Genomic DNA, 20,878 nt, shown 5'->3' with positions numbered 1-20,878 from the left:
ATGTGAGAAAAAGTTAGGGGCTTTGAAATTATCCACAATCATGCCAGTTTTAAAATTTTTCAATCACCTTGCCTTCTGTGAGGAGCTAATCTCCGTTCCCATGGAAACAGAACCGGCAGCCTCTGAACATCCAGCTTGATTTGTTACAACTCCTCTGAAGCCATGCACGGCGTCTGGCTGGAAGCTGATGCAGTGTGCTCCAGAGCCAACGACATCAGTTCTGCTCAGCTCTGAAATGTGCTCCCTTTGCTTCTCTCAGAAGGAACTATTTGAACATTCTTCCAAAAGCACTGGTTCGCAGTGCAAGACAGTCCTGATGGTGTTTTGCTCCCGTAAAATTGACTGCTAACATAAAGATCAATTGCATAGACTACATTCTTAACCAATATTGAGCATTTCACAGCAGTTTCCAAAAGAAGCCTTCACTGAAAGGTAGACCCAGTCCCTGATGTTTTACCAAGAGAAAGATAATGATAGTCTTTGCTATAATTATGAAGAATATTAAGAGATTTCCTCTAAAATTAACATTGTGATATTCTGTATATCCTAAAAATATTGTTCATATCACAGAAAAATGTGGTCTTTTTGTGCTTGGTATATGTTTAAATATGGTTAGCTACCATCCTTATCCCTGAAAGTGTTTCAAAGACAAAAAAAGAGGAGAAGGGAGGCTTGATTACCATGAACAGTATGTAGTACTTCTTTGGAGAGAAGTGTAACCATTCAGTGAAAGAAAAAATGAAAAGAATTGAGTTTCTATCTCCCTTGCTTGTCATACCTTCAGGTACCTGCAGAAAGATCCTTTTTATTTCTCTGACATCTTTTGTATGTTTTACCAATATACTGCCTTTCTCCACCCTGTCAATTCAAAGGAAGTCACTATTCATTTGCAACTATTGCATATTCATTAGCCAAGCAGGCAATGCTTGCAGTGCTGACTAGGTTTACACTTCTTCAAAAGGGCTCCTTGAATACTGCAATTCTGAAAAAAAGGTAGGCTTCAAGTTCAGAGAAACATTAAATAGAGTTCAGGATATGCTTTGCAGAAAACCAGTCTCACCTGATTGTGACTACAGGAGGTACGAACACAGGCAATAGCCACTCAGGCTGGCATTTAGGAAGATGCAGCTATGTTTTGTGAAGAACCAAGGCATTTTTAGCTGATCTCAAAACACTGGACCTTTGTCCAAAATATACCATCTCCATCAGGTCTGCCCCTGTACAAAACATCCCTTCTTTAGTAAAATCATTAATTGTTTAGCAACATGGGAGGTGACAGTTTAGATTCCTTTGGCATGTTTTACAAACATCCTGCCTATTTGCTCATTTAGAAACATCACCAATTGCTTTATGGCTTTTTTTCTGAGTGGAAATGCAAAACTGTAGGAAGTCAACAGTGAACATCTGAAAGATCTTGTCAAAAATCTTTTAAAGGCAAAATTTCTCTAGATAAATTATTGGCATGTTTATTATTGTAAACAGTCTAAAATATGCAAGTGTAGAGGAAACATAACATAGCCAAAACATAACTTACAGTTCAGACAGATGAACTTTTCAGTCTCAATTAGCACTGAAATCACCTGTTTAAGAAAAGGCATAGTCAGATATTTTGCCACATACTCCTTCCTTCATAGCTAGAAAGAAGGACAGAGAACTGGTAAAAACATTTACAGCATTTGTGCTTTTGCAAGCCTGAAATGCCAGGAATACTGATCAGCTGAATCACACTTAAGCTAGGCAAGTGATTATGTCTGATGTTTAACATTACTCAGTCTTGGTTTTCCACTGCTGTTACTATTGAAAGAAAGGTTTATTACTGGCTTTCTCAAAATAATTTAACTTTTTCTTTGTTTATAGAGAATTCCTTTCACATTGTTTTTCAACTTCTTCCTTTTTGCTTTGATAGATCAGCAGGCCTGGTGAAATAACGTCCTTCACCAGAGACTCATTTCCTTACACCTCCATGCAGAGCCATTGGTACACATCTATGAGAGCAGCATTTATGCAGAACAAAGGATTCCACTTTAAGGACCACATTCTTGTAGAATTACCCTTTAATGTGAGTTTTCTTTTTGTAAGAAGGGCACAAAGCACTTTACATGAGGGCACTACCCTCCATATAAAGTATATTTATATCTATATATAATATACATGTTATAATAACTTCTGCCTTAAAAGCAACATTGAGATCAGTGTTTACTTTCTGAGAGGTTTTTGGTTTTCCTTCAACAAGCACTGTTGGTTTTTTAAGACAGAGGAGGAAGGGACAGCTTGTCATTGGAAATGCTACATACTTAAAACAATTTGTAATATACAGAAAATAAACACACCTTGCCAAATGGTTCAGATCAGATGACTCTGAACAGGATTCTTTGTGCCCCCTGCACCAAGCAGGGCTAACTTCAAAGATGGATCGCATTGCTCAGGATCTTTTTGAGCTCTGACTATCTCCAGGGCAGAAATTCTTCTACCACCTCTCTGGGCACATTTCTCTGCCTAACTGTCACTACTGTGAAATCTCCATCTACTCAGAATTTCCTTTGTTGGAACTTCTGACTGTTGCCTCTTGTTGTTTCATAGCGCACCTCTGAGGAGTTTCGCTTGTTTATACCAGCAGCACGTGACTTTGTTCCGTCACCTATCCACTTTCTTTGAGATGACCTTTGCTTTTGGTAGTATGTGTTTTTGTAGATACTAAATGTTACAGCTGCTTCATGTTCTGGAAAACTTTGCAAATGTCAGCTCCATAATATTGATACCTCATCTACTTGCTGTCATACACAATCTTCCCTTTGCCCTATTCTCCTGGCATTTTTACTTGCAATGTTTGTTTAGAAATCAAATTTTGCTAGATCCTTGATTTTATAAATGGAAGGATTTTGAAAAAAAAGCAAACACCATTGATTTTAGCTAGTACTTGTTCCTCTGAAAGTCTCTCTTAGACGCCGTCCAAAGAATCATCCCAAAGCATACTCCTACAGAGCTGGGGACTGTCCCTAAATAACATAACAATTTTGAGGAAGAGGAGGAGGTTACCTTGCCAACAAGAATGTTTAGACTCTAAGAAACGTGAGAAGCTATTACATGGAGACAAGGTGCTTTTGTCAGCTTTAATATTTGAATTGGGAATATTGTGCATGTACTACGTACAAAGCGGTCAGATGTAGCAGGCCCATGACCTTCAGTACAGTGTGCAGAAGTAGGATGCCTATTCCCACAAACCACAATGTGGCTTCACCTTCACCATCTCTTTTATTCTGCCTGTAAGGTTTCAGTTCTGAGTGTGACTTTTTAGAGTGGCTGTTTAGAGCTGCTCCAGCTAACCATAACCTGAACCATTTACATAAAACTTCCACAGGTAAAAGTTGTGCAGTTTAATTCAATACAGTCTCATTTCTCAAAAGGGGATTCTGGGATGAAATACAGCACTAGTTGAGTGTGCTTTTGCCTTCTAAAATATCCCTACAACCCGTTTTGTTTGTATGGTGAGGTTTATGACTAGCGAGAAAATAAGAGAAGACTCAAAGTTCTAATAGCAGCGGGACAGACAGAAACAGAGACTGTCAAAATACTATGTCCCTAAGAAATTAGGCAAAAACAGTCTCTCACTTTTCCAAAGTCTGTCTTCTTGGCTATCAAAGTAGTCTCTGCTGTGTGTGTGGAGGAGGAGGCACAGAGATACCTAAGGAAGAACAGGATTCACCAGTATCCCTCTAAGAGGTCTATTGGATTTGCAGGATACGCTGACTGGAGGCTCTTTCAAAACAAAGCATCAGTTTTACATGTCAGAACACCACAAGACACAGTCCTTCCTCCCAAAATGTCTTAATGGTTGAGCACGTGTGGTTATTGCTAAAGTCTGGATGTTGTGGACACCTTCTGTAAAACCTAGCAGAGAGGAGGGAGCTACCAGTAACTGCTCTCAGCCACCCACCAAACAGGGAAGCTCTGGATTTTCCACAAAGAATAGGGCCAGCAAGAAACAGACTAACCTGGGTTACTTTGTGTTACTTTTTGCAGACTCTGGTAATCTCAGATTGAGTACCCATCATTCCTTTTACAGACATGATGTCACACTGGAGTGCAGAAAATTGCTGCTCTGACCTATTAAAACTGAAGTTTCTTTTTAACTTCTACCTACAGAGAAACCATTACAAGTTCTTAGAAATACTTTGCTTCATTGCACTTCCCAGCAGAGTTAAAAAACATTAATGAGGGACTCCATCAATGCATAACCCTGAAAATAGTTGATCAGCTCTCGTGTTTAGATAGACATCACTAAGTGGCAGTCAATTTTGGCAACCTAAACACTAGTTGAAACCATCAAAAGCCACAAATCTTTCCAATCTTTTTGTTAAGGACTATTAGGCTTCTAATCCTGAAGTGAAAAATGCCTAATTTTATCTGAAAACAAAAGAAGTCTACATTACTTTACTCTAGGAATTACAGAAATGCGCAACAAAATATTAAAGGATTGAGCTTAGCACTTCTCCAGTTCCACATTTGTTTCATGAGCAATGATATTGCTTCTTTCTCAAGCACTCGTTTTTTGCCTCCATAGAGTTACCTTACGAGCTCCAAAGTAACAAAAGCTGTAATCTGTTTCTATCTTACTGTGAGCTAAGCCCTGATAACACCTAACATGATTTGCTTACAATAACCAATATATTGGATGTTTGGCACAAACTGAGATGTGGACTACAGAAATGCTGTTTGGTATTTTACTAGTTTTGCTACACCTGTTCTTGGCTTATGCATTTGCAATCCAGCAAATGACTTGGAGTCAAGTCAAAGAGCAAAGGTCGGCGGCATCCTTCCACAGGCATTCTTTTACCCTCCTGTTCTGGAAGCTCATCTTTCAAGTTCATGATGACATTTTTAACACTGAGTATGCAGTTGAACCTGTCATTAAGACTTGTCTATAAATGCCATGAAGAATAATAACAGATAGGGAACTCTGAGTATATTTTGAAACAACAAAGATGACAACAAATGTTTTAGTGTTACTGGACACACTGGCTATAATTACGTATTTAAAATCGGATCCCTCCACCAACATGAAAATAGTTGTACTCACATTCCCAGGAACTGAAATAAACATGTATAGGCAGGAAAAAACCTTCCCACTAAAACTGAAAAAGTGTTTGAATTTCTATCACCGTATCTTAAAAAACACAGTAAAAGTGTATGTAGGTTTGCTCTGAATCAAAACTTCTAATGGTACTTCAGCACGTACAACAAAAGGAGTGGTGTATTGGCAAAAAAGCCCACAGCAGAACTACTTTCCTTCAGTCAATAAAAAGAGCTAGGAGGAAGGAAAACATTAATGAAGAACACTGCAAGAGCATTACAGGGGTTGGTTATCGAGGAATTACAACCCCCTAATAAACTCGACACAATCTGTTCTGCAAGGCTTTCTCTTGTTTAGCATACTCAGCTCACTGCTGGGACTTTCTAGGAGATAAAAAGTGAATACATGCACCTTCCCAAATTGAATCTGTCGTGCCATTAACCTTTCAGACTACTTCAAATAATCACATAATGGGACAGTGCTTACTTTTATGAACGGTAATTGCAGAGCATTCAACCAAAGTAAACTTTTACAAGTTATTACTACAAATATCATATAAAGCCTTGACACTTCATATAGTCCCAAAAAAACCCCAGCCCACAACTGCTTTTGCAATCTTGTCCAGAGAATGATAAATGCAAATATTTTTTTGACTCTACCATCTGGATCAAATGGTTTCTTTGATTTATAAAAGCTAAGAAAGTTGCTTTTGTACATTGTGAACACTGTTCATATTTCAAGGAGCTGCAACGAGTGACCCACAGTAAGTAATAAATGGAGAAAACACAGAAAGACAAGACCACTTGAAATTTTAATCCAACAAATCAAGATCTTAACACTTCAAAATTCCACTTTATTGCTAATACTGTAGAATTTTACATTAAAAACAATTACTGTCTACAGATGTAAAAATAGCAAGTTTTATGATACAATAAAACACAGTATAGAAACCATTTAAAATTAAGTAGAAACCTCTTAAACAATTGAGGCATTAATCTAAGTGTTTCTCCAAAAGTATTAAATAAACCAGAGTTAATACTGACTCTAAACATGCCCCCATCTTCCCCACTCCTTGCCCTAATTAAACTGATTAGAAAAAATAATAGTCTCAGTTACTATGTTTTAGAATCATTTAGATTCTCTATTTTCTTCAGGTACAGTACAACAACTCTTCACAATACAGTACTACACTGGAAGTAATGTATTTCCCAATGCTGTATCATTTTGGAAGTAAGTATTTAGATTTATTTTGAAGGCTAGAAGGGGCTCAAGGAAGTCCACAGGAGGGCAATTACATTTTGAATGCAAATTATTTACACAAACACTAGTGTACTGTAATTACAGCATAAAACTTGCAACATAGCTGACGAGTGCTTTTAACAAAAGCTTCAAATGAAAGAAAAGGAAGAAAAACAGATAACAAAATAAATAATCTAAAGTTCTTCATGGTAGAAACGTTCATCATGAAGCTGCCTACCATAATCCGTTGCTTCACTGTTCAGAAACAAATCCTGGTTCTTAAGAATTTCTGCTTCGGAAAGCTTTTTATCATCATTCAAATCCATTTCTTCAATAAGGTGAAGAGCCTTTAAAATAAATGAAACACCATGTGCACTGTTAATCATTTGAGCATTTATAAATAATGCTTTTGGAATGGCTTTGTCAATGTCCTGCCACAACAGCATTATTTGTAACATTCGAGGCAAGATTTTACATTCAGAATGGGGCTTTTCCTCGGCTTGTTTCTCTTCACCTCTTTTATTTGGTGGAAGAATCATCATATCAAATCTTTACCCTCACTATCAACTACAAAGCATCAAGTCAGTGTCAAACCCAGAGCTTTATTTTGAGGGCAGAAAGCTGTATTAAACCAGCAAAATTCAATCATGTTCCTGGAGGCACCCATGGTCCTTGGAATCCATGGGCGAGCACAGCATGTCTGCAGTGTGTGATCTGCAGAAAATGCAAGCTTAGCATGCCAGCTAGAGACCCTTTTTTTTCAGAGGGCACCTCTGGACATTCAGCCTCTGAATGACAGCTATAATAGCAAGTTCTTGATGTGCAGCATCTCAACTAGGATTTGAGCCAATACAGTCTTGAAGTTGAGCATCTTCCTTCAGAAGTGTGCAGCCATTAGGGCTCAAATCACATATTTACCCTGTGTCTGACAAGAGAAGCATCATTTACAGCTCTCACGTTAAGCTGTAGACACCCTTGCTTTCAACTCTGGAGGTGTCTACTGTGCTGAGGCAATTTTTTCTTTCCTGAACCTGTGGAGTCTGACTTTTCAATCATACATGGAAAAGGGATAGAGAATTGCAGCTGGATATTCTGTATCTGTGATTTGCCAGAAATGCTCCATGGTTATAATTCATGATTAAAATGTAACTAGGAAGTTCACAGTGAAAAGGAGCTTTCTACCTCCAGCAGCAGATCAGATAAACCATCTAGGCATAGGTAGCAATTCATGTTTTCCCTCATTTCCTGAAAGCAAAAGCTTGTTTTTATGAAGAAACTTTCAAATACTAAATCATGACAACTTTAGATGAAGTTAACATGCAAGTTAAAGTGATTCTCAGTTTTTTGCTTATTTATTACAAAAGAAGGTTCAGCAGTAACACAAAAAAAATATTGCAGAATATTTTAGTTGTAGCTTATTCATGAGTATTACAGAGCTCATTACATGAGCCAATACTGCATCTATTACTTCTGTGAAATAGAGAAGTCCTAGTATTACACAGGTTTTGTTTTTATTTGCTAAACATTGACAAATACAATGATTTAGAGAATCCTTCTGTCCTACTTTCCCTGGTTGGTTTGGTTCAATATAACTGCTTAGCGATTTTTTTAATTAAGTATTACTCACATTTAGGCTGACTGCATCGCCCATAAGGACTGAAGAAAATAAGAGGGACTAAGATCAGACAAGCAGATTTTAGAAGCACTCTGCATGGCATAAGCTAAAAGATTATTAAGACAAACACCTTGATAAACACATGTCAGTTCCTGGCAATGGAATATATAGTGATTTTTCTAATTGTATGTTATTTAGCTACCAAGTTTCTTAAGTCGTTTCACAATGACAAAATGAAACTGCAATATTCTGCTTTCAGGCAGTGGTTTACGACTTAAGTCAATCTCTTCAGGACTGATGACTTTGCTAAGCCCTTGCATTAACTGAAGAAAATAAAAAGCATGTTAGAGAAACAAATAAAAACCCTAATTTCTTGCGTAACTGAACTATTACTTACAACAGTGTGGCTCTGATGTAAGCTAAAATTCGAATGACTAGCAAAGAACTGCTTAAATCAAGAACAACTAAGCAAACCAACATAGATATGAATAAACTCAACAGCACACAGAACTCATGTTTACGACAGTACTTTTTCTGTGAATATGAACCAGCCACTCTCAAGAGTCAGATGTTAAAAAAGTCTGCACAAAGGCTTACAGATGGATGCTGACAAAAGTACTATCAAAGCAACAGCTTAGCTTCCTACGAGGTTAGGTATGTGACCACCCAGTGCTGCGTGCTGGCCACCTTGCTTTTTCTGCCACCAACAGAGCTGAAGAAGGAAGAGGTGGGACCTCAGTACCAAAATGATCCAACTCAGCAGATGGGTTATGTTGTTTGACACAAAGCTTCTCCTGACTTTACCACGACCTATAGAGGCATGGGAAGACCTGTTGTTCCTGCCATTCTGAACACCAAAAGCTTCCAGTGCAAAGGAAAAAGACTTGGACCAATTATGATAAAAAGTTGCTAGCAGAAAGGCAGAAATCCTCTCTACTGCAGTCAGTGACAGTAAAATCTGCTTACTAAAATACGTTGTTCTGGAACACTCAGTGCTTCTACTGCCTTCTATAAAAAAGACAGATAAAGAAGTAAGAATCCACTTAAACCTATTATGACTTTCTACCCCTGATGAAACCATTTCAATTATTGTCACCATCATCAAAGTTTGCAATACAGCACCTTTGAGTCATGGAATACTTCCATTTTCTTGAACTTCTAAAAAAACCAGGTTTTAGTTCAACATATTATGGTGACTTGTCCCATTAGAGGAATCACAAAAAATTTTGTTTTCAAAATAATGCTGCCAGTATAAGGCAGGTTCTTTCAGTAGCACATCTCATTAGATTTATCTACAATAACTAAAAAATAACTGATTAAAACACTGTACTCTTGCATCTAACCAGACAAGCTATATTTAAATATGTAGAAAAGCTCTTGGTTAATTTACAAACATTCATACAACTAATAGCAACTTCAAATTTGCCTGATGCAGTTAAAGGACCTGTATTCTTTGTCAAACTGAGAAAAGGTTAAAAACATATGCAAAGATCTACTAAGCATTCTTTTTCACCTACTGAGACACGATAAATCTGAATTCATCTTTCATTTTGCTGTGTACCTTCAAAATTCTACTGCATTAATTAAAATCTAAATGGCTGTCAAAATACTTACCTCCTCTTGGGCAATACCCTGATTATTAGGTACAATCCAAGAGAGCAGCTCTTGAGGGTCGAGTTTGCCATCATTATCCTTGTCATAGTCGTTCACAAACCGATCCTTCTCAACAAGTATCCATTCTGGATCTTTTCTTGCAGCTAGTAAGACATATTTGTCAAGTTTAAAGCCACTCTTCACCTTAAAGCAGATTTTCTCAACTTCTCTAAACAAATTCACCAAGTCTCACAGAACATGAGTGATTTCACTGAACAAAAAGCCTTACAGACTAGTGCCAATAGATTAAATAAATGCATCTGTCTATAAACGAATACTTGTCCAGAATAAAACAGAATTTAAAGCTAAGGTAATATTATAATTGTAAATTTACAGTTGAACTAAGCAGACATTAAAGTCAAGGTTTGCCATCAATCACACTACTCATTTTAGTATCTCCACAATTACCCAAATTGACAGAGGAGAAAACATACTTTATATTGAACGTGCTACCAAGAAGATGGTTTCCTACTTGTTGGGACACTTGCTGTATCAGTAGGAAAAGAAAGCAGATGACAGAGATATCTCACATTTGCAGGATTTACCTTGACCGAGGTAAATTAAGTAACTTAAATTAATCTCCCATTAAAGTATAGCAATTGTGTTGCAGATGCCACTTGGAGAGTGTGACAGGGCAGCAACACGAGCAGTGCTGCAGGCCTCGGATGCTGGGCAACCCAGTACTTGACAGATGGAAGAGAGTATGGAAAAGTTTTATGTCAGCAAGTGTCCTAAAAAGTAGGGATAGTGTTTTGTGGTATATGGGATTATATAAATTATAAGGTCTTACAAAGTTTTAAATAATCTTCTACTCTTTGTTCTCCTATTTTAAAATCAAAGGAGATCCATCTGCGACAGGTAACAGAAAAGGCAAAGCTCTTGATTAGTGCAGGCTCATTAGACTTTCTAATATCTAGCTTTGTAAGTAGATTATTCCTTAATGTCACAAGTCACCATACACTGTTGCTCAAAACCACAAGACAATTATGAAACTAGACCCTCCATGTAGTTTATCAGTCATTTTGAAGTGTGCTGTAGGAGCACTGTCTGCAGGAGAGAGCCATTTGGACAAAAGCTGTAGTTTCTACAGTTACACCCAATTCTGAATTCTTGCTGAAAAGTTTTAACGACACAGCTGTTACCTTCTCCATTACTGCAAGGACACTAGCAACAACTTGACTCCTTTCTAACAATTTTGGATAGATTGCCTTAGAAAACCTGTCTTTAAGTCAAAGCAGGAAAAAAATAATCCTATAGTTGCATCAGAGATCTATTGCTTTTACTGGCTCTGACACGCAAAGATAGTTATAAAGGTAAAAAAAAACCAGACAGTTGATTGAAGCAAAGAAAAACTATTTATCTATTTGTCCATCTCCTCATGTGGCTTAAACATTTGCTCCAGCTAAGTTGCTAGTCCACACTCCAGAATCAGTAGACCAAGCAGACCTTCTACACACCTCAAGCTATTCATCCTTTTTGTAACTCCAGTAAATCAAACACAGCATATAAAATATTTATTTATTAGCAACAAAGCTAGAAAAAAGTATTGATAAACACCAGGAGAGTGTCATTTTCCCTGTTAAAGAAGCAACAGATCAAGTTTAAGGAAGGGCAAAAGTAGAAGAAAAACTAAAATGCAGATAGGCTTTTTATATCTGGTCCAGGGAATGGACTCCTTACATTCTCCCTCCACCTCTCTTAAAACACACACAGCTTCAACCCTTCTAAAGCAAGGGTGATAGCTGCTGCCTTAAGCTGATGACGATCAGGAAAGTTTAACCTTATACATACGGCTGGCTCGTTTCACAAATGTGTCCAGTTAGCAAAACTGCATCTTATTTCAGCTGCATACCAAGTGTTAAGGAATATACTTCAGTCTTTAGGCAAACAAGAAGTAACTTGCAAGGAAACACTGGAATGGGCTATACACAAAGCCCTGTCAAATACATGTAGGGCAGACTAAAATAATGAGCTACTATGCCCGTATCAGGAAACTGAATTATTCTATAAGAATGGATGTTAATCAGAGTCTGTAGGTGGAAGGGTAAAAAACCAAAAATAAAGGCCCATGAATTCACACTATTCCAAAAGCCTTTGTTTAGTTCCCTCTTTCATGCTCACACCCCTTTTTTCCTTACTTGGGTCTCTTCTGTAATCACCAAGGAATTCTTCCAGGCTAACAAATCCATCACCATCTTTATCATGTTCCTCTAAAGCCTCCTGGATGACAAAGTCCTTTTGTATACATACAAAAAAGCAAAGTATCAGTTTGTGAAAAATTAGTCACTTGCAAGAAAATATTTCTAGGAGTAAGGTTTTCTTCAAAGATTCCCTCATTTCAAATCTGATTTTCTGTTTTATTCACACTAGCATAGTAATTGGGTCCTGTGCAACAAACCAGATCTGTTCTTAAGAGTTTAGCATGTCAGGTTTTATGAAAACCAAATCTGAAAGGTGTAGAGTTGGAATCCTTCAACATAATTCAAATCTAGTAGATGAGAAACATGAATTTGTACAAAGCTACATCGTCTCATTTCATTCCTCTTTTTCCATGTGATTCATTCACCAATTTGCATTGCTGCAACTTTATGAAATTGTTAGGAAAACCAGTTGGTCTTTTGGTCCTATGTTTCCCAGTGAAGCCATTGTGCCTGTTCATAGAATCATGGAATCATAGAATGGTAGGGGTTGGGAGGGACCTTAGAGATCATCTAGTCCAACCCCTCTGCAGAAGCAGGTTCACCTAGATCAGGTCGCATAGGGATATGTCCAGGCAGGTCTTGAAGACCTCCAAGGAAGGAGACTCCACAACCCCTCTGGGCAGCCTGTGCCAGGGCTCCCTCACCTGAACAGTGAAATAGTTTTTTCTTAGACTTAAGTGGAACTTTTTGTGTTCCAGCTTCATCCCATTACCCCTTGTCCTGTTGCTAGGTACGGTAGAAAAAAGGGCCTGACACCCACCCTTTAGATATTTATAAATGTTAATAAGATCTCCCCTCAATCTCCTCTTCTCCAGACTGAACAGCCCCAGTTCCTGCAGCCTTTCCTTGTATGAAAGATGTTCCAGTCCCCTGATCATCTTGGTGGCCTGTTCTCTGTCCCTCTTGAGCTGAGGAGCCCAGAACTGGACACAGGACTCCAGATGAGGCCTCACCGGGGCAGAGTAGAGGAGGAGAAGAGCCTCCCTTGACCTGCTGGCCACACTCTTCTTGATGCATCCCAGGATGCCATTGGCCTTCTTGGCCATGAGGGCACATTGCTGGCTCATGTTTAACTTATTGTTAACCAGCACTCCCAGGTCTCTCCCTGCAGAGCTGCTCTTCATCAGGTCAATCCCCAGCCTGTACTGGTGCAGGGGGTTGTTCCTTCCCAGCTGCAGGACTCTGCACTTGTCCTCGTTGAACCTCATGAGGTTCCTCTCTGCCCAACTCTCCAGCTGGTCGAGATCCCGCTGAATGGCAGCACAGCCTTCTGGGGAATCAGCCAGTCCTCCCAGTTTTGTGTCATCAGCCAACTTGCTGAGGGTCCTCTCATCCAGGTCGTTGATGAAAATGGTGAACAAGACTGGCCCCAGAACCAATCCCCAAACTCCACTGGCCACAGGCCTCCAACTCGATTCTGTGCCATTGATCACCACCCCCTGGGCTAAAAACCTGGTGTTTCCACCCAATTTCAAACCAGGGATCTTTCATGTATTCATACAGTTCTGTCTTTTCCTGAAGTCCTCCTAACTAGAATTGCACTTGCAACTCTAAGCATAAAACTTCCTTGGGCTACAATCTCAGTGTTATATTTCCAACCTAACAGAGTATAGAGATAACTAGGTCACTCCAGCCCCAAAAATTTGGGGTAGCTGTGCAATCCTAGTTCTTGAAACAGATTTCAAAGAAAAGCACTGTACTTGTGCTCCAGCTCCTGACTTCCAGCAGTGGATCCACACCACATAACTGATTTTTAATTTGGTCTGTAAAAGTAATGCACAGAACTGCTCAAAAGCACACTTTCTGTGGTACTGGGGTGAAGCACATCCATTCAAAGGTCTTACATCTATATACACAGGCTGATAAGAGATACCCTCCTAAATCTTACCGTCATATAATCCACTTCCTCAGGATGTTCAAAAGCAACAAATTCATCCACATTTAGATCAGGAACATCATCTCTATTAGCTTTTTCAAAACGCTTTTTCTCCTTTAAATGAAGCTTAGAAAACAGATTAGTTAGAGCACTTAATGAAAAGGAAAAACAACATTATAGTAGCTGGCTTGAGTTCATTAGAGTACTAATTGTTTCACATTACCTACTTACACTGACGTTATACTTGCACTAAAAGATTGCTCATCCAGACCAATGAGAATGGCACTTTTAATTGAGGTAGTTTTATTCTAAGAATCACATAAAAACTTCATTTTTTTAATTTAAGGAGACCTTTAAAACATACACATAGCCAAGGCTTCAAACACATAAAAGGGAGATACAGAAAAGACCAAGAATTCTTGGTTTTATACATGCTTCCTCTTTTAAAAGTCAGCAATTCTCAAGCTGACCTAGTGGAGTACAATGACTCTAATTGATGGTAGTTGCTGCAAATTCTAAAATTTACATTTGAAGGACACAACCTTCTGGATCTATATCTCACTTATGTCAAGGGTTGTGTCTAGTTCAAAGAAAGCCTTGAAATACCATACACAGAAAATCCTTTTTCTGAAGCAATTTTAAATACTGAAGGATTAGACAGATTCTTCAATACAAGACTCTTCTTGTCCATTACATCTGAAGATACTTCAAAGCAAAGTCACTTCTCTAACTCATCTAATATTGGAAGTATAAGTATTATCATGTCTGATAAAAAGAAATAGTATCAATAATAAGCAGGCAAGCTCTTACTTCCGAACATCTTGCACTTCCTATTTCTCCATTCTAAATGTTTTGTTCCTCATTTCATTTTGTACAGTCTCTTTAAAGAAAATAAAGACCCACACCACTGATAGCTTACCTCTACTCAAATTGCATGTTGATCATGGGATTCAAAAATGTTTAAGTGTATTGTGCTATCAGTGTGACTGATCTGGATAAGGGAGTAGCCAGCAAACCAGAGATCACAGAAACATTAAAAACAACCATTTGAAATTGGACTTTTTACATTTGCCTCAAAATTAAGCTATCTGATCAATACACAGCCTAATATGTAACAAACACAGTATAATTCTAAGGTCTCAACTATGTTGCAAAATAATTAAATGTACTCTTAAAGCAAAGCTGACCTTAGCTGAGAGTTTAAATAGGGAGACAATTCAGAAAGACTGGCTACAGGAAGTCCTAGACTCCAACATCAACTTGGAACTATTGAGGAAATAAGTCTATTTTTCAGTGAGTTTTTGAGAAAACAAGGCTGCCACCTTCTGGTCAATTCTTATGTTTACTTGATGTTCATTCTAAATTGATATCGTAGTCTAATCCATCCATTTTGATGAAAGAGCAAGAATATTAATTTTCAACTGTAAGGAAAGTGCTGAAGATGGCTGATACACGATGCTTGTACAATGCTACTGATTTTGCTCTTTACAGTTAATTTTGAAGAAGTCGACAAACTGGAAAACCTAGTAAGCAGTCAAATAATGTACAGCACAAGTGAGTAGGTGTTCTAGCACAGCGTATGTATCTGTGATGACAATATCTCACACACGAGATTGATATTTTGACTGGTAGTACCATTTAAAGTCTTGTTTTATTTAAAAGCTATGTTAAGTGACCTTCAAAGCTTTAAGACTTTGCTTCTTCAGTGTGTAAAATCCCATGCCCATTGTCTATTTTGTATTTGCTTCTGCCAACATCCTGTTTTACCCACTACTGCTCTATCAAAAGCAGCCAAAGCAAGCCTTAAAAAAAAAAAATCAAAACCAAAACCACAACTCGGGCCACACTAGTCTAAAAACTCACATATTCTCTTTTTGGTTATAAACACACAACTGGAAAGGAAGCAAATTTTGCTATGTTGTGATTATAGGTGAACCTTTCCTCCACGTCTCTCTTGCTTCATTCCTTTCCACTCAGATCTGAGTTCACATACAAGATTAATCCGTAACTTCTGTTGTTTATACTCCAAGTTTTAGCTAAGAGCTGCATTTTGATTGCTGATATCTGACTTGCTACGCTTTCTCTGTAGGTCTCTAATGAACAGAAAATGTTAAAGTATGCAATATTGACACTCCACACTGGATATTAGAGAAATGACTGAAAAAGTGGGTAGAACAGTGCAACAGAAGAGGTTAAAGCATACAGGCTCTTCTTCAGCACCAGTAGTACTGTCACCTGCTGGTTAGGCTACTGACCTAATCCCATAGATTGCCATCTTGTTCTAAGACAATGGTTGGAGACTGCGCTCTGTAGTAAGACTGTTGATAGACTTAACTCCCCTCAACTAGCAAAATATATTCAGTAGGCATGATTTAATTCTGACTTTGTTTTGTAGGTAGCAGCTTTAATACTCCTGCTACTTTAATTATTCCCCTATCTCAGAGAGATGAAAGTGTTAAAAACACATGCCAGCTGCTATTGTTTCACTACTCATCTTGTTCCACCAAAACGAACAAACGTTGCTGCCTTTTGCCAACCTCTTACAGAAACTGATGCTGAAACATTTTACCTGTCGAAATGACTCTTCCTCTTGATCCTCCAGGACAGTGTTCTCATCAAAATCAATTACACGATCATACATTTGCATATTATACTCCTTCCAAGACACTAATCCATCACCATCTTTGTCGTAGTCGTTGAAGTGTTGCTTAGCTTCTTGCGTAACATAATGTTTAAAAGACTGCTGTATCCAGGAACTCAGCTCATCTGTGAAAATCATTAAAAAAAACAATAAAGTAAACCAAAAATCACTCTCATCTGCACTATAAAAACTGTCAAGATACGAGAGGTCTATTTAGTTTGGAGCATACTCTGCAATTCAGATGTTACCACATAGGCAAAATGTTAGCTATGCTATGGCTTTTTTCAAGCTACTTGAATGACAGGACAGATCACAGCTAGGACCTTCAGATTTCCTTCCTTAGCACCCTTTCCCCACTGCTACCCTTAGGCCAGAGTTACACCATTGCTTTAATCCAGGCTCTGTTGGTGCTGTCGAAAACCTATGGGTGCATCCCCCTCTGATACACACAGCAGGAGGTAGCAAAAAAATGATTACAGGTAGAGTTGATGCAGCTGCAAACTGGATCACTAAAAACATATCCCATAAGAAGGAAGACCGGGTTTCAGCTGAGAAAGTATCCTTATTTAGCTCACTGGGGCCTGAACGATGGCAGGATGGAGCCTGCCCTTTTCAGTGCCTGCTGATGCTCTGGTCAGCTTGATATTAAGAGGTAGCCATGCCTTTTCAAATGTAACACCTATCAACACTGGAGCATCCTTTCACCTTTTTTACTTCATAGCTTTATGAAAATGATGCTGAATACAGTTTACACAAACAACTCTAAAACTTAATTCGTTGCTCCCATCAGTTTTGGGTTTCTTTTGAAAAATCCACAAGCTGAAATGAAACTAAATTCATGGCCATTGCCTTTATTACCCAAAATAAAATATTCACAGACATCTTCCCTTTACTTGAGGTTGAAATCAAGCCTTGCACATTTTGGAAACGCCTTTAAGCTACTTGTTTTTATAGAAATGTGGCTAAAATGAATAAAGCTTAATATACCAATGAATTCACACAAATACATGAAAGTTACTTCATTTAAAAAGGATTGGGAGAACATATTCTCTCAGTATCATGCAGTTATTTTCAGGTGCCCAGAAGGGGAGGACAATTTCCTCTGTGTCACAAAATTATCTAGTTATATGAACTCAGTTGAAATCCTGCTCTAAAGAGTCACAATGACAAAAAGAAAATCTCACAAAACCCACTATTTGGTGTAGAAAAATCTTACAGCATTTCAAAAATACTAAAGTATCTCCTTGGCAGAAGTGTCAATATAACTGTACTAGGGTTATTTAAATATCCTTAAAAAGCAGCATGAGATTTTGAAAAATGAGTATTGAATACTGAATTTGTTACCAAAGGAACCAACTTTGTAACACATTCTCTGAACTGACTCAACATGATGTGCATGCAATGTTTTGTAACCACTCAGGCTTGTGCATAAAACCAGCACTGCCTTACAAGAAACTGCAACATGATTTCTCTTATAGTATAGCTTATTTACCAGCATTTAATGCGTAAGGATATCTGACATATCACTGGACATGTCACGTCCGGTGCCATTAACCAGAAATACTTAATGCTCTGACACTTTGAGAAGTAATATTAATATATCATATATTCTCTCACCATTAGCCTCCAAATGGAGATACCAACAATATGGAAAAAGTTCTCAAGAGTGTTTTGCAATACATTGAGAAATATCTGTGCTGAAAAGCTTTGAGACCGTTTCTCAGCGTAAAAACAGATGCCACTGTGAGTTTTCCTTTGGGAAGTGAAGGGAAGGCAAGTTTCCATTAGACTGAGAACTAGATGCAATAGATACTGTGAGGATGGTGTATGGGTGGAACTTCTATATTTTAAATAGACCTCTCCCCTTAAAGCCTTCACATTGTGAACTGCTTGTTTGTTACAGGGATTAGCCACTCCACCAAAGTTACATACTGTCTCATATCTACAGAGTCAGATGCAAGAACACTGACACAAGTGTGCAGTTTATTAGCTTCAACATATAAAGTGAGAGACATTCAAGAGATTCATAGTTGATCTCATCTTTAAAATCACATTTTGTCCTCTCACCTAGAAAGCTTCCTGGGTTTTTAACACTGTGTTAATGAAACATCCCTCTTCTGGCACTGGAACAAGGATTCTACTTGCTCCGTGTGTATGTGTGTACAGGACAGACTTTTGATTTTCTGTCAAAATCATAGCTAAATAACAAAAATGCTTTTTTCATCATGAGTTTTAAAATTAAGAAAGTGTCATGATGATGTACTGAAAGGAGAGGCCTGAGTTTACTGTCAAGTTCATAAGTCTGACTGACAAAAACACGTCTGGAAAGAGACTTTTGATACACTATTGTGATGAAAACAATACATGTCTGTATGTCTATGTGTCTAAACACATGTCTACATGTCTATGGCTGCAGTGTTGATTCTTTGCCTCTTAAATTTCAATCTGAGTTGCACAAACATGATGTCAAACACAGAAACTATTTGATTCAAACTGGCCTTGGAGGTGGAAGGGGCAGCTGCAAGTGCAAAGCTGGCACAACTCCTATGTGCTCCCGTTGGCCCCCACTGCTTTCACCATGTTAAAGAGAAATGGTAGGGACTGAGGTACTCTCTGTATAAAGTCGGTTGCTATTTCTACCGCGCTGTGCAAGAGGGTCGTTATGTTTGCCATAGAGGTTCTACACGGCATAAGTCATCGGCTGTGTCACGGGGAGAGTGAATCTGTTCCTTCTTAGAAGGCGCCGGACCAGACTGTGGACACGGACAGAGCCCGGCGTCCGCCCGCTCAAACCGCCCGGCGTGCTACCAACGGGGGCCCGGGGCACGCAACTCCGGCGCTCCCCGGGCCAGCGCGGCACCGAGCCGCCGCCGCCGTTACCCGTCGAGAGGAGCCCATCCCCGTCCGCGTCGATCTTCTTCACAATGGCCTTCAGCCGCCGCTGCTGCTCTTCCGGGCTGAGCCTCGCATACTCCTCCGCCTCCTCCTGCGGCAGAGGGAACCGCGCGTGAGCCGCCGGCGGCCGGGCCCTGCCCCGCGCGGCGGGACGCGCTCGGCCCGCGCCCGCTCCCGCCCCCCGCCCCGCACCTGTCCGCCGAGCAGCGCCTCCCGGTCGTAGTCGGCGCGGTGCTGCCCGTGCGCCGCGCCCAGCGCCGTCAGGGCCAGGCCCAGCGCCAGCACCAGCGTCCGCCGCCGCATGGCGCCCGCCGAGGAGGAGCCGCGGCCGCGGCCGGGGGCGGGGAGGCGGCAGCGGGGGGCGGGCCCGCGGGTACTCCCAGCCCCGCGTGTCGCCTGTGCCGAACGCTGGTCGCGAGCGACAACGTGCGCGCAGTGCTTTATGCTCTATCAGTGTGAGATACCACATACTATCAAGCTATATAGCTATTTTCCTGACTTTTAAGCATCTATGAAGCCTGGCAGACTGAAGTGACTATTACCAGACCTTCAAACAAGCATCAAGCATCCCTGACATGAGCGAAGGTGATCAGGAAATGAGCAGCCTAAAGTTTTATACCATAACGGAATAAATATTTCTCTCTTCTCGTGACTCAAGTCACAAATAACACATCTAACAAGAAGTTAAAGGGAAGCAATGCTTTATAAGTGAGTTAAGGAGGTGGATCAATATAAATTTTCACAGATGTTCAACGGATAATAGACAAGAAAGCTGTAAAATTAACCTCATTGACCACTCAAAGTAAAAATACATCGAGTACATGAGCAGGGGGCCTCACCAGGAATACCATTCCTAAGAACTGTCACATGAAATTGGGATTGCTCTGATCCCAAGCCCACTGAGGTCAAATTAATCATTCTTACTGGATTAATTGAGATTTACCTAAGGCTGCCGTTATAGCTGTTATTTCTTATTTCAGTATTAGTGTATTTCTGTGACTCCTCTTTTAAACAGAAGAAAAAAAAAGTGATATCCTGTCTGGATTTCCAGAAACACAATTGTTTCTGGGTTTAAGCAGAGCTCCCTCTTAATGGATATTGTCTGTTGTGCAGTCCTGCCTCTCTCATGGCAGTAACGATATACTGCTCCCCAGTTACTCTCAAATTCTATTAACCATGAAGAGCTATGACAGTTCATTTCAAAGATCTGAGAGTAAAATATTGCAATAAATCAGTAAATGTGTTATTGCAATTTCCTGCCATATAAGAAATGTGTTTCTATTAAAAAATCTAATAGTGAGTTAAGCCTAATATCTTTTATTGGTTTAAATGTCAAATATCCCATGAGTATTTATATAAATCACATACACAAAATGTGAATTGTCATACTACCTGTGGCATGTGCAGACACAGCAAATCTCATATGCAATCAAAACAGAAATAAGATTTGATGGGTTTCTGCGATGGTACTGAAGATGCTTTTTCTTCTTTGTCTAATGCATAACTAACACTCCAAAAACCTCTTTGGCCCATATCTCAACAGCTGACCAGTGTAGGAGATTATACATTCCAGTGGCTAAAGAACTGCTGCAGCCTCCAAATAACAATGTAGATGTGCAAAGAACAAGTTTATTAAAAATACGTCCATATGTCAAGACGATTGAAGATAGGAGAAGGAAATAAAACC

General features: G+C 39.3%; 2 protein-coding genes across 5 annotated transcripts in view; both read right to left on the bottom strand.

Moving 5' to 3' along the window:
* PSTPIP1 (proline-serine-threonine phosphatase interacting protein 1) overlaps positions 1-1,567 on the bottom strand; it is a 59,059-nt gene extending 57,492 nt beyond the window's left edge. For all 3 annotated transcript variants that reach the window (XM_061999637.1, XM_061999639.1, XM_061999641.1), the window contains exon 1: positions 1,535-1,567. The gene's annotated coding sequence lies outside the window, so the exon portion shown is untranslated. The remainder of the gene's footprint in view (positions 1-1,534) is intronic.
* A 4,336-nt stretch (positions 1,568-5,903) lies between these two features.
* RCN2 (reticulocalbin 2) lies at positions 5,904-19,509 on the bottom strand. 2 transcript variants are annotated; one of them, XM_062000150.1, is made up of 7 exons: positions 19,384-19,509; positions 19,177-19,282; positions 16,225-16,421; positions 13,668-13,781; positions 11,717-11,813; positions 9,540-9,682; positions 5,904-6,657 (listed from the first exon to the last, which is right to left on the bottom strand). In XM_062000150.1, the coding sequence occupies exons 1-7, from the start codon at positions 19,492-19,494 to the stop codon at positions 6,505-6,507; spliced, it is 921 nt and encodes a 306-aa protein (XP_061856134.1). In that variant the 5' UTR covers positions 19,495-19,509; the 3' UTR covers positions 5,904-6,504. The 2 variants fall into 2 exon arrangements, with proteins under 2 accessions (XP_061856134.1, XP_061856135.1); XM_062000151.1 differs by having other exon boundaries at positions 13,668-13,769.
* Between the last annotated feature and the right edge of the window lie 1,369 nt (positions 19,510-20,878).

This window comes from Colius striatus, chromosome 7 (assembly GCF_028858725.1).
Source record: "Colius striatus isolate bColStr4 chromosome 7, bColStr4.1.hap1, whole genome shotgun sequence".
Lineage (NCBI taxonomy): Eukaryota > Metazoa > Chordata > Aves > Coliiformes > Coliidae > Colius > Colius striatus.
The sequence above is the reverse complement of the archived record's forward strand: the minus strand, read 5'-3'. Positions and strand labels throughout refer to the sequence as shown.